The 12,608-nt window shown below is 39.7% G+C and overlaps 1 protein-coding gene across 1 annotated transcript in view; it reads left to right on the forward strand.

The window, feature by feature from the left end:
* Positions 1–207: 207 nt before the first annotated feature.
* The window catches only part of cacna1ia (calcium voltage-gated channel subunit alpha1 Ia), a 132,789-nt gene continuing 120,388 nt past the window's right edge, over positions 208–12,608 (forward strand). Inside the window, exons 1-2 of the mRNA XM_079826914.1 lie at positions 208–321; positions 5,317–5,450. Of these exons, the coding sequence (XP_079683040.1) occupies positions 232–321; positions 5,317–5,450 (224 nt within the window). The 5' untranslated portion in view covers positions 208–231. The remainder of the gene's footprint in view (positions 322–5,316; positions 5,451–12,608) is intronic.

A 12,608-nucleotide genomic window follows, 5' to 3' on the forward strand; every position in this document is an offset into this window, starting at 1 on the left:
GTCCCTTTTAATGTGTTTTTGCTGAGTAAACATTGATTTCTTTCTTTTTTTATCTTACTGACTGAAACTTTTTAACAGTAATGTTACTTCTTAGCATCTTGGTAGCATTTTCCCCACAGGTACGCATCTTCTGTGGAAAATGAACTTTTGTGTATTATTGCATTTAGGTGTCTGCTGATAAACATTATCCTTAACATAAGCTTCCTCACGTGGTTCGAGCGCATCAGTATCATGGTGATCCTGCTGAACTGTGTCACTCTGGGAATGTACCAGCCCTGCGAGAACATCGACTGCACCTCAGAGCGCTGTCAGGTTCTACAGGTCAGTATGGACATATATAGGCCTACACACAGACTAGCTATTTTCCAAAACCTAACATGCAACCTTTCTAAGGCATTGTAAATGTTATGGAACAACCTATTCTGTCATTCTTTTTTCTTTTATTTTTTTGTTGCCTTTTATGTCTTTAATTTTAAAAAGGGAAATTAGTTTGGCTGTTCTGCTCAGTAACTTGCAACATAGTCTTAGGTAGTTAGGCAGTCTCTGTGGATGAAATGTTTCGGTTATAGGAGAATTTCTTTTTTTTTATTCTAGAAACAAGTGTTTGGTATTGTAGCAAACTTATTTAAAGCCACTGAAATATTGTTTTACGGTGAAATGGCTAAGTTACAAAAGAGGGGGTGGCGGTAGGGATGTGGTTCTGGGCTCCTAATTCATCATGTCTACACCTTTAGAACAAGGAATTAAACAAGTTCAAACAGCACCTGGGAGGCATCCGCTGCTCTCTGAGAATCCTCTCTGACCTGGTGTTTGGCTCAGCTGTCCAAAACAAGCACATTAGCAGACAGTCCCAGTCCCAGACAGATATAAGATCATGGATTGCGATCAAGCCTGAAAAAATCGTCATATGATATTGTTGTCATATCGGCCACCCCTAGAACATCATTAGGCAGCAACTCTTGTCACGCACAGATTCTCGTTTGATTTCAATAGAGATTAATATTAGCGTGTTGCTAAATTAAAAGCATGATACTCTAATTACCATGTTATCTTAGTAATTGTATTGAATTAAATGTGTTTGATAATAATCAAAATTTCTCTCAGTCCGCCATCTTTTTTAAACAATACTTTCTGCACTCTCTGGAAAAAAAAGGTGCAAATATAGTAACGTGTTAACCTCTAAAAGTTTCATAGTAGTAACTTAAGTATTAATTTAAGGGTGCATATTACTACTCTAAGAAAAAAATGTGTTGTGCACCTGATGTGTTGACAAAGAATGGCCTTTAATTGCTTATGTCATCTTTTGGGAGCTTTAGGACATTTTTCATGTGTCCTCTAAACTCTCCATGCATTCACTGTCCCAGGAGCCCTGCTGTGTTCATTAGCTTGCCTGGATGTGATGACTGGGTCCAAGGAGTCTGTTCAGAGAGAAAAAAATTTTTTTGCCTATGGCACTTGCTCCATTTCAGCTTTCATTGCACAGCTTAAACATGAACACACTCCATTGGGGTGGCAGTGGCTCAGTGGTTCATGTAGGTTGTCAACAAACCAGAAGGTTGGTGGTTCTATACCCGGTTCCACCTGACCAAGTGTTGAGGTGTCCATGAGCAAGACACCAAACCCCAGCTGCTCCTGACGAGCTGGATGGCGCCTTGCATGGCTGACACCGCCGTCGGTGTATGAATGAGTGAATGTGAGGCAATATGTGCAGGGCTTTGGATGACCCTGGGTCTACCATTAAAGGATTAGCTCACCTAAAAACGGTCAGTCAGTACGTTGACATGGACAACAATACTCTGATATTAACCTGATTAAGACAATACTTAAGAAACTACCGTGTAAACAGCAATTTGTAATTACCTTAATGTAATAAGCAACATGAAAGTGAGAAAATTATAACTTTTATATTCAGATATCAGACAAAATAGCTGTATTTTCCCTTCCCCCTCCTAGTTTTTTCTTAATCTTTACCAATGTATGCAGTATAAACTCTCTTGGTATCTTATAAATAAAACAGAGCCTTTGTGGGCCGCCCATCCTCACGACTCATCAATATGAGATTAATTTATATACACCCGATCTTGAACAGTGTCATAATGGATGGTAGTAGGTTGGTGATTTTGACTTCTGCCTGCACTTGTGAACATCCTCTGTATGTGCAACACCCTCCGACATTTGCAACACCGTCTAAATTCATAAGCCCTGTGTTCACAATAATCAAGGCACAGACCAATTTGATTTGATGCAAAAGCTTACCGCTTAAAGGCATAGTTCACCCAGAAATTAAAATTCTGTCATTTATGAACGCCCATTCATGTCATTCCAAACCTGAATGACTTTCTTCTGTAAAAGATATTTTTTTAGAATGTTTTGGCCATACAATAACAGTCAATGGGGTCCAAACAGAAAAAAATAAATATATATATATATATATTATCTTTTCTGCTATAAGTCGTGAGTCATTTTCTTTTTTTGGGAGAAGTTTTACAAGGATGAAACAATACAGGCAAAGCACTGTAAGTCATATTAAAGGCCTTTAGTCTTAGAGATGATAAGTTATCGAGATCTTCTCCTAATTACTAAGCTTTCCGCCAAATCGAATGAGGTTTATAGCAATTCCCAATAACTGCCTACAGTGCATTGCCCAATTAAGAGATATTGCTGACTGTAGGCTTATCTTACATCTCTGGCTTACCTGTGAAAGTCGCATACGTTAAAGCAGGCCAGAGGCATCAGGCGGCAGCTTTACCTTCTCATAGGTGCAGCTGAAATGGAGCGAGAGCCATGACTCAATATTTTATCAGCCAAGATGGCTGACAGTATTCCCTCAGTGAGCTCTCGCTGTTTAAAGCCGCACTTCCATTGTGTAAAAAGAGTTTTGAAGAGAGAAATGCAAATGAAGGTCTGCAATGCGATATTTCTCACATTAGCTTTTTGGATTGACTGCAAAACAAAAAGACAGGGTTGAAATGAAAACTGTGTGGGCAGGAACGAGAGTCTGTCTCTCTCCTGCTTGCTGTGTGTGTACAGACTCGTATAGAGAGCCATATGTCACGTATGCCGTGTGGAAGAAGGTAGCTTTAGAGGAAGCGTCCTCTTGGCGCCAGGATGTTTGCGTCCTCTGGTCCCACAGGGGATCTTAAACCAGTGCTGTTTTGCTCGCCTGCACTGGCCGATTTCAAACTCTCCGTTTCTCGTGCGGGCGGGCGTCCAAATTGGCATCGCTGCACAACGGCCTCCTCCCTGTATCACACATACACACTGTAGCATGAAACAAAACCTGTATCAGCTCTACTTGGCAACTGGGGACATGTAAAGTGACGAAGGGCACAACGTAACAGACTTTCTTTTTTCTGCAAAAAAACGCTTCTCACATCTTTATAATTATCCCCGCAGGGTCGAACTTAAGAACTAAACGAGTGACCAACGTAAGAAGAGAAACAAAGCCATTGATGAGGGTGATTGCGGCCTGACTGGTCTGTGTAATCAGTCGTTGAAATCCCAGCTATCTGTGGTGTCGTAATGAGAACGCAGCGGGGCTTTGACAGCGACAATCACACGTCGGAGTGTTTGTAAGGAGCTAATTAACAGCTCTTTTAAAGTCTGTGTACTCGCGCGACTCAATTGTTTATGAAAGAAACGCTTTCTGTCAAGCTGATCGTCTGCTCTGATTGTCAGTCATCTCAGCGTCATTTGGGAAATGAGATCCGGGGAGGGTCTTCCAGGGTCAGGTGAGGGTGAACAGGCTGGGTGCTGACTGGACTTCATAATCAATCGTTCATTTACACAAGGGTTCTTGAGAGACCTTTCGTTTCGGATTCATTCAGCTTTTGACTTCTCTCATTAGTTCTCATTGGCAATGGCAGTCAGACATTATGTTTTAGAGGGTTTCGGTCACTATGTCCTTCCCAGAACAATTTGAATGATCAGTGGTTCCTTTTGAAGAGAGCACAGTAAAAGCAGAGCATGATAATGGATTGTGACCCAGATCTGGTGAATTGGTTCCGTATGGACTGCTAATCATTTCTCTAATAATCATCTGTCTGTCTGTACTGTACCTATCTGTCTGTCTGTCAGTGACTCAGTCATCGTGAACCAGATCTGGAGAACTGGTTTCATCCGGTATACTATTCATGTTGCATAAATTAATATAATCTATAATCTGTCTTTCTGTCTGTCTATTGTTCTCTCATTCTATCTAACATTCTATCTATATCTGTCAAACTGTGTCTTTCTGAGTTTCCTCTCTCTTCAAAAGCACCAGCCACCTCTGATTTACATAGGAATCACAGTTTGCAGAAACAATGTCATCACATTTTGTCTGCCGCTTGTTGATTCTGACACACAGCGAATGAAAAAAAAAAACATGCTCTGAAAGTCATGACAATGGCCCAGTGTAAAGCTATCAATTTCTTTCCAAGTTGCCACGGTTAACTTTGCAATTCATCCAGTAAGTGAAATAACTAATCTAATGTTGGGTCTGTTTTACACACACACACACACAGTTTTTTTTGTGATCTTTGCTTTATATGATCATTGTCATTAAGAATTTATTTAATTTACAACTTGAAAATTTACAAGGAAAATTGGTGGTTTTGGGGGAGGCACATTCTCATTATAAAGAGCATCTAATTCACCCTTCGCCGCAAGTTTGATTGACAGGCGAACTGACCAATCACATCGCCGAATCTGCCGTTTTGTCCGACAAAGCAGTCAGGAGAGTTAGTAGATTAACGTCGGTGGACTTGAACATGGAAAAACGGTGTGTACTGACGTCTTTCCGCGGTTGAAACAACATTTCTTTTAGTGTTCATATTTCATGCTTATCAATGAACTAGAAGGAAGAGATAATCGGTTCACGAGCAGCTTTAACTGAGGCGCTACAGCGATCACGACACATTAAAGAGCCACAAAACGGTATTTATTGTTTAAATTTCTTAAAAAAATTACAATTTCAAAGTTGAGACTTTGTTTCATGTCAAAAGTAACTTGCTTTGTCCTGTCTGTCGGCATGTTGTCAGTGTCCTCTTTGCTCCGCGAAGTATTTTCTCTACGTGAGAACGTGTGTGGTGTGAGAGCGTCATGGCTTGTCGGAAATAGCAACAGTAACTAAAGGGGGGCGGGTCTTTGCGAACGGTCAATTGGACAAATTTGTGCAGTGATTGTCAACTTTAAGGACTACACTATAATTAAAGCCTCAAAGCTAAATGTGGACTCAAAGCCACAAAACTATAGATTTTGATTTCATGGGTTTTGTCAAAACATACACTGTGTTATTCAAGTGCCTTTATTGATCTCTCTTTCTCTGTCTTTTAGGCTTTTGATGCATTTATCTACATTTTCTTTGCACTGGAGATGGTGGTGAAGATGGTGGCTCTAGGGATCTTTGGCCATCGCTGTTATCTTGGCGATACTTGGAACAGACTGGACTTTTTCATCGTCATGGCAGGGTAAGGGCATTTGTGTTTTTTTTCCAACCTTCCCTGACATACCATTCATTGTAGCTGCAGGTGAATCCGGGGCTATAGTGACCCTGAGTGGGTTTCTTTTTTCGTCTGCATTCTGTGAACTGTATTAATGGACATTTCAATTCAGTTGTTCAGAGAAAATGGCTCATGTAAGAACTAAATGTTTAGATTGTGAAGTATCTCTCAAATACTTGTACTTCATGTTTTCCTCTAGAATGCCCTTGATGGTCTTTTTATTTGTTCTGTTGTATGTCCAGGCCAAACCCTTCAGCTACAGTCCTTCAGATCTCAGCTATGTCGAGTACAGGCATCCCACATGTTTTGTTTTGGGGTTTTTTTATGCTGTGTGTTTTCAAGATCTCCTAGTTTTTAGTGCCAAAAAGAGAAGTGAAAACTGCTAAAAGTGCTATGAGAGTATTATTTAACTTGTCTGGATGTTTCTCTGAGGAGGACATCAAAACAGACAGGAGAAGCATTGAATCAACAGGACAGACCTGCTGGAGTGAGATAAACCTGTTGTAATTTGTTATATACACATAGTCTCTCTCTGTCTCTATCCACACTAACTCACAGGAGACAAACACTCATAAGTTAAGAGGCTGAACAAATGGGAACACAGCCATAATGTGATACAGGTTGTTAATTTTTTATTATATACTACCTTAATTGGCCATGAGCAATGCATCGCATAGCTATCTTTCTTTCTCTTCATAGAGCACATTAAGCTTTTCTTCTCTACTGTTGCATGTTAATTTGGTTGCACATTTAAGTGTGCATTTAAGTACAATAAGGTAGTACAGGGTTTGTATCAGTGAGCAGCCCCACCCTGGGTTTGGCAGGATTCGCTGAGTGAAAGATTAGACTCATTAGAACATGATGGGCATTAATGTAGCTTTGCCTAATGACAGACATTAGTCTGTTCCATGCCTGTATCCCTGGTATAAAACAACTCTGTGTCATATACACACTGTTGTGAGTAATTTTGTGATTTGTGATAGATTCACACTTTTTTTTTTGGCAAGGTGTATTTGTTCATATTGTCCATTAAAGCTTAAAGGGATAGTTCACCCAAAGATGAAAATTAGCCCATGATTTACTCACCCTCAAGTCATCCTAGGTGTATATGACATTCTTCTTTCAGACGAACACAATCAGAGTTATATTACAAAAGTCCTGGCTCTTCCAAGCATTATAACTGCAATAATAGTTGCTCTGTTTTTGAAGTCCATAAAAAATGCACATGTCCATCGAATAACATGCTCCATGCGGCTCCGGGGTGTTAATAAAGGCCTTCTGAAGCGAATCAATGCGTTTGTGTAAGAAAAATATCCATATTGAAAACTTTATCAAGTAAAGTTCCAGCCGATTGCCTTCCATGGAAAACTGTTGAAAGTGAAACGTTAGTATTTCGATCGGCAGTGGACCTTTCAACACTTTTTCCATAAATTGAACACGGAAGGTGGTCGTGTTTACTTTATAAAGTTTTAAATATGGATATTTTTCTTACACAAACGCATCGATTAACTTCAGAAGGCCTTTATTAACACCCCGGAGCCGCGTGGAGCACGTTATTTGACGGACAGATGCATTTTTTATGGACTTCAAAAACAGAACAACTATTACTGCTATAATAACGCTTGGATTAGCCTGGACTTTTGTAATATAACTCTGATTTTATTTGTCTGAAAGAAGAATGTCATCTACACCTAGGATGACTTGAGGGTGAGTAGATCATGGGCTAATTTTCATTTTTGGGTGAACTATCCCTTTAATGTTTTTGGCTTCCAGCCTTGCCAGACTAGTTATACTGGTCAAATCTGAGGGTTTTAAAGAGATGTTGAGGGCTTGTTATCTAGTCAGGTTAGAAGGCCAGCTGGTTGACCAGATAAACACCAGCTTGGCAAGGCTGGGAGACCAGCTAAACCCGGTTAACTAGCTAAAACCATCAAATGTTTTTTCCCCATATGGTTCAAGACACATATTTGTCTCTGCTTCCTACTATTTACCTTCTGAACTGAGGACCAACAGCTTATTACAAAATTGCTTCAAAGTAGATTAGATTATCAAGGTATTTACATTGAACGCTTGAGGGAAGGTATTGATGGAGGAAAGTACTGGGAAACACGGAATTTATTACTGTGTATTACTGAGCAAGAAAACCTTAAAAGCCACAGACAGCATGGGCATGTTTAATGTAATTCTCATTTTGTTAAGTATGATTTGAGAGCAAACAGCAATTAAAAAAAATGTCAAATATGACCCACTGGAAAGTGTAAAGGGGATATGTTACTTCCATGACCCAGTGAATCGGTCTTCACTGCATGGTTAAAAAAAATAGCAAACAGATGAGGGGTTGCATCACACTGTGCGGTTCAGTTGAGTAGTGCCGAAACATCACATGAGTGTTCGTCTTCCCGGGGCAACTTTTTGAGCAATGTTGCTGGGCAATGGGCAACCAGGTGAGACACAGGGCCCATGACTGATTTAAAGTATCTAGATAGAAATTTGTTGCCCATTCTCAATGGGAAAGTGCCCACTCTGCAAAACAAATTTGCCCTGTGTATCATTAGCTTAATGCAGTCTGTAACTTTGAGGAATGTTAAAAGGAATAGTCTTCTAATAGGTTTTATTCCGCACACACCCACTCCCACTCCCATTTAAAATTCACTCTGTGTTCACCCGCTTACCGCTTAGAATTATTTTCTTCCTGACCCGACCGATCCCGCTAAATTTAGACCTTGTTTCCAGATTTATATTTCCCATAAAAAAGAGAGTGTGACTGGGCTAACAAATATAAAATGTTGGCTATACAATAATTGTATTTGTTATTTTGTCTTATCATGATACTGTCAATACCGTAAAAAATGTCACAGAGAAAAATAGGCTCAATCAAGTACGACATCTGTCACTCAAAACTAAACGAAATTATGCGAAAACTGTCGGCTTACTAGCTATAGCTACTGCAAATTATTAAAATAATTTTTTTACATCCGTGCAAGAACAGAATGTCGCTGACTGTCGCTGAATGTTCTCTCTGAAGGTGCTCTTGTAGACGGGATGCAAAGAACATATATTGCCAGGTTCAGGGCAGGGAAATGGGAACTGTTAGCCTGACGTCGTCATACTCAATTCTAGTCAGAATATGAGTCTGATACTGCTCCATTGGGCTGTGATTATGGGGCGTGTTTCAACCGAACCAGGAAAGACCTCAATTGGATAGACCTACAACCAATCAGAGCAACGGAGCCACGCATAGTTGTCAACAGAAATTAACTGCACGCACGCTGGAAGAAGTAGAAGAAGAAGATGAGTGTAAACGGTCTTTGTCGATGTTGTAAAAAGAATTTAAGGATACACGTACTTACAGGGGCGGGTCTAGACAATTTTTCGTGGGGGGGCCAGGCTGGGGCACAGACTCAGAGAGGGGTGGCACATTTAAATACATGTAAACAGTGAACCAGTATAAATAGCCCTACACTGGAGGTAATAATACTGTATATTATTGATAACTAAACGTATTATAATGAGTGTAAATGAATTAAAAATGAGCAACTTCAAATTTGATATGAAATAACAAATAACTCAACAGTAGTAGAAGAACATGGGTTGTGGTAAATGCAATGCAAGCATGATTTTTTTCCATCATAATTGTATATAGTTGTAAACAAGATGGACCAACATAATTGACAAGAGTAGAAAGGCTTTTGAGCTCAACAAGAAGCTGTAGCAGTGTTTATTCATATTTATATTACATTATACTATATATATACATATATATATTACATTATATATTATACGGGTTTCCCACAGAATTTTTTGAGACTATGCTGGGTAGACATTGGTCCCTCTAGGCTAGGGGTTGCTCCCCAAAAGAAAATTGTTCATTTTAAATTTAAATGCATAAATCTGGTGCATTTTGAGAGAAAAATTAAGTGACTAGATCCATAAAGAAATGTGTTTTTTGTAAACAATTTTGTACTTTAGTAGTAATTTATTTATTGGTTGCATAGATATGAATGGTGATGGTATAGGGCACATAAATGATAGTTCATAAATGGTAAAACATGGAGAGTATGCATTCAAACCATCAAAAATATACAGCAAAAGAGGTTACCTTCGTTGAATTAACTTATTTCTAGAATAATTAGTGGGGGCCTGTAATACATATTTATTATGTGAATATTTAGGCTATAGGGTAACTGTTCAAATTACTCATGGTTCAGTCTGTATGTGCTATATTCAGGGAAAAAATAACTACTGTCAAATAAAAATAAAGAAAATAAAAACAAATAATCTAACTATGCAAAAGCACAAATAAATACAATCAGAGCAAAGATACTTATAAAATAAACAGTGCTTTTCAGGTTTTTCTGGTAGATCTAACATTAGTTCTCAGAAATGGAATATCAGTAATCAAATGTAAAATTGCATTGCATAGCCTATTTGACTGTATAAATTAAAGACTGTTATTAAAGTTATAAAAGCTAAAGCAGTGAGTGATTTCCTTGTCTTTTGTAGTTTGATTAACATTAAAAACAAAGACAGCAGGAATATTAGTTTGCTAGAATACTCAAGACGATCATGTTGACAATTTTTGTGTGAATTTGTCCGTTTAGGCGGAAGACTTTAAAGAGAACTCAATATTTGCTCGCTATCTGAGACGCGGGTTTGCGCGCTTCGGATGAGCACACACACACACACACACACACACACACACACACACACACACACACACACACACACACACACACACACACACACACACACTCTTCTCACAGCGCGCACAACTTCTCATTCGCGTCTTCTAGCTCCTGAATTGGCTTAGTTTTAGTTTATTTTTGTGCTCAATTTTTTTATAAGCTTTAAAGTAGAGAAACCCACCACCGCACTTCGCCGTCCGTTTGCGCCCACTATTTACTCCGATAACAACACGTGACGGTAGAGTGGTTCCTCTCCAGTGCAGAGGCGCTCCACAACCACAACAACAACAGGGGGATGAGTGCAGTGGCCACTTGCATGCATACAATAAAATATAAATAAATCAATGCTCTGTAAAATATTAGTTTTAGTTAAGAAAACCGCTGGAACTACTTGTAAAGAATTAATACTGACAAGTCCAACAACATATTACCTTCCGACTCTGATGGGTGGGGGTGGGGGGGGGGGCACTTGGGGTGGCCAATTACATTTTGGGGGTGGCCCGTGCCACCCCAGGCCCCCCTCTGGCCCCGCCCCTGCGTACTTACCAACACGATCATCATTTTTGAGAGAAATAGTAAAGGTGAATGCATATACGAACAAGTTCTCTGTTTATGATTAGAACGAATTTAACCCAAGCGCTCTTTGGGGACGTGGATGATTACGTTACTGTTGAGCATCTGTCCATCATCGTATAAAGCCCACCCTGACAATTTCATTGGTCCGAACTGCTCCTGTTCGGGCATAGTTGCTCCACAACGGATCAAGTCCAGACCGAATTTCCCGAACTCAAATGTTGTGGGCGAGGCTAAATTCGGCTGGCATCCAGGCTAGGGAACTGTGTGAACACCAGCATTGCAGAAAGTTTTGTTCACTTCAAGTTCAAGCGTGGATACACTGTTGTCAAAGGATGTCAGGAGCCGCAGGCCATTGTCAGGGCAACCGCCAGCTTTTTTTATTTGGAAATTTAATCCCGCATTGCAAGAAGACACCTGCGTTTGTTGGTCTTTCAGAGTTGTGACACATCTGGGTGCAATCATACATAAATGTTCTCAAAGTAAGACCTAACGGCAAATTAATTAAAAAATGAAACCAGTTGGGAAATGTAACGTAAAGTCATTTGCACTTTTTGAATGGTGGAATTTAAAAAGCATCAGAGCTCAACAAGTACGAAATATCACCCACGAGCAAATACAACACCATTAGTGCACAATCTAATGAGAACCTGCGACTTCCAGGTGAAGAAGACATGTTTAACCAAGTAAAATCGAAATGTTTAAGTACCCCCTGAGGTACTCACACACCTGGTTGGTAAACACTGGATTAGAAGCCCTGTTACATCAAGTCCTCTCCTGTGTGTGTTTTCTGTGTTGTGGGATGTCTCTGTGTTTGTGTGATATTTTCTAGCCGACTCTTTGGCTAATCCTTCTGTTGTGTTGTGGGTGAAGTCAGTGAGGCTATCTCGAACTACACACCCAGATTACATGCCTCTTTCTCCCAATTTTTCCCCATCTCTCTCTTTCTCTCTCTCGCACTGCCTCAGCTCAGATTTCCTTACTGCCTTTTTTAGTCGCTATCTCTCTCTCAGTTTTTTTTCTCTTCCATCCCCACACCCACAGAAGAGTCATCATTTTTGCAGTCTCATTTCTCAAGATGCACACATCAACAGCACACACACATATACACCCCACACATTAACACTCTAGAAGACTGACGGTACATGAAAGTGAGGGAGATGAATGAAGAGCAGGAAAAAGAGGCTGCAGCAAAGCAGTGAACAATTAGAGAGAGGCTGCCCGTCGGCAGGTAGCTAATTACTCTCACAGACACACACTCTGATTGATGTGCACTGAAACAGCCGATCTCTCTCTCTCTCTCTCTCTCTCTCTCTCTCTCTCTCTTCTCTCTCTCTCTCTCTCTCTCTCTCTCTCTCTCTCTCTCTTCCTTCTAAACCCTAAACCCCTGTTCAGGATTTGCCTGTGTTTATTTATGTCTCTCCCCACAATACATCACACATGCTGTGGCTTTTTTTTGTGTTGTTTTTTGTCCATCCCTCCATTGTTTTGGCACGTTCCCTCACTGCTTGGCACAGCAAGGTTGATTTGTAATTCAATTATTCTGTTAAAGTTATACTAGACCCACCTGGGGGGCCTGACATATAGCAATGACTATATTTGTTACATTAAAGACTTTGTCAATGAAAACTGTCACATTTTCATCATGCTGCATAATAGTTAAACTGATAATAATCATTATTTTGATCAAAAATGTAATCGCAATGATTGTTGTCGTTTGATACTTTTTTTAAATTACATTTAATCAGGATTATTGCACTTTCATCCTATGAGCGTGAATCAATAGAATGTCAACTCATACGTTTGGTTTATTTTACCTCATCTAGTGTACTGGTTTATTATTGGCTATTTATCATATAAATTAACA

Source organism: Gobio gobio (assembly GCF_949357685.1).
Source record: "Gobio gobio genome assembly, chromosome: 1".
Taxonomy (NCBI): domain Eukaryota; kingdom Metazoa; phylum Chordata; class Actinopteri; order Cypriniformes; family Gobionidae; genus Gobio; species Gobio gobio.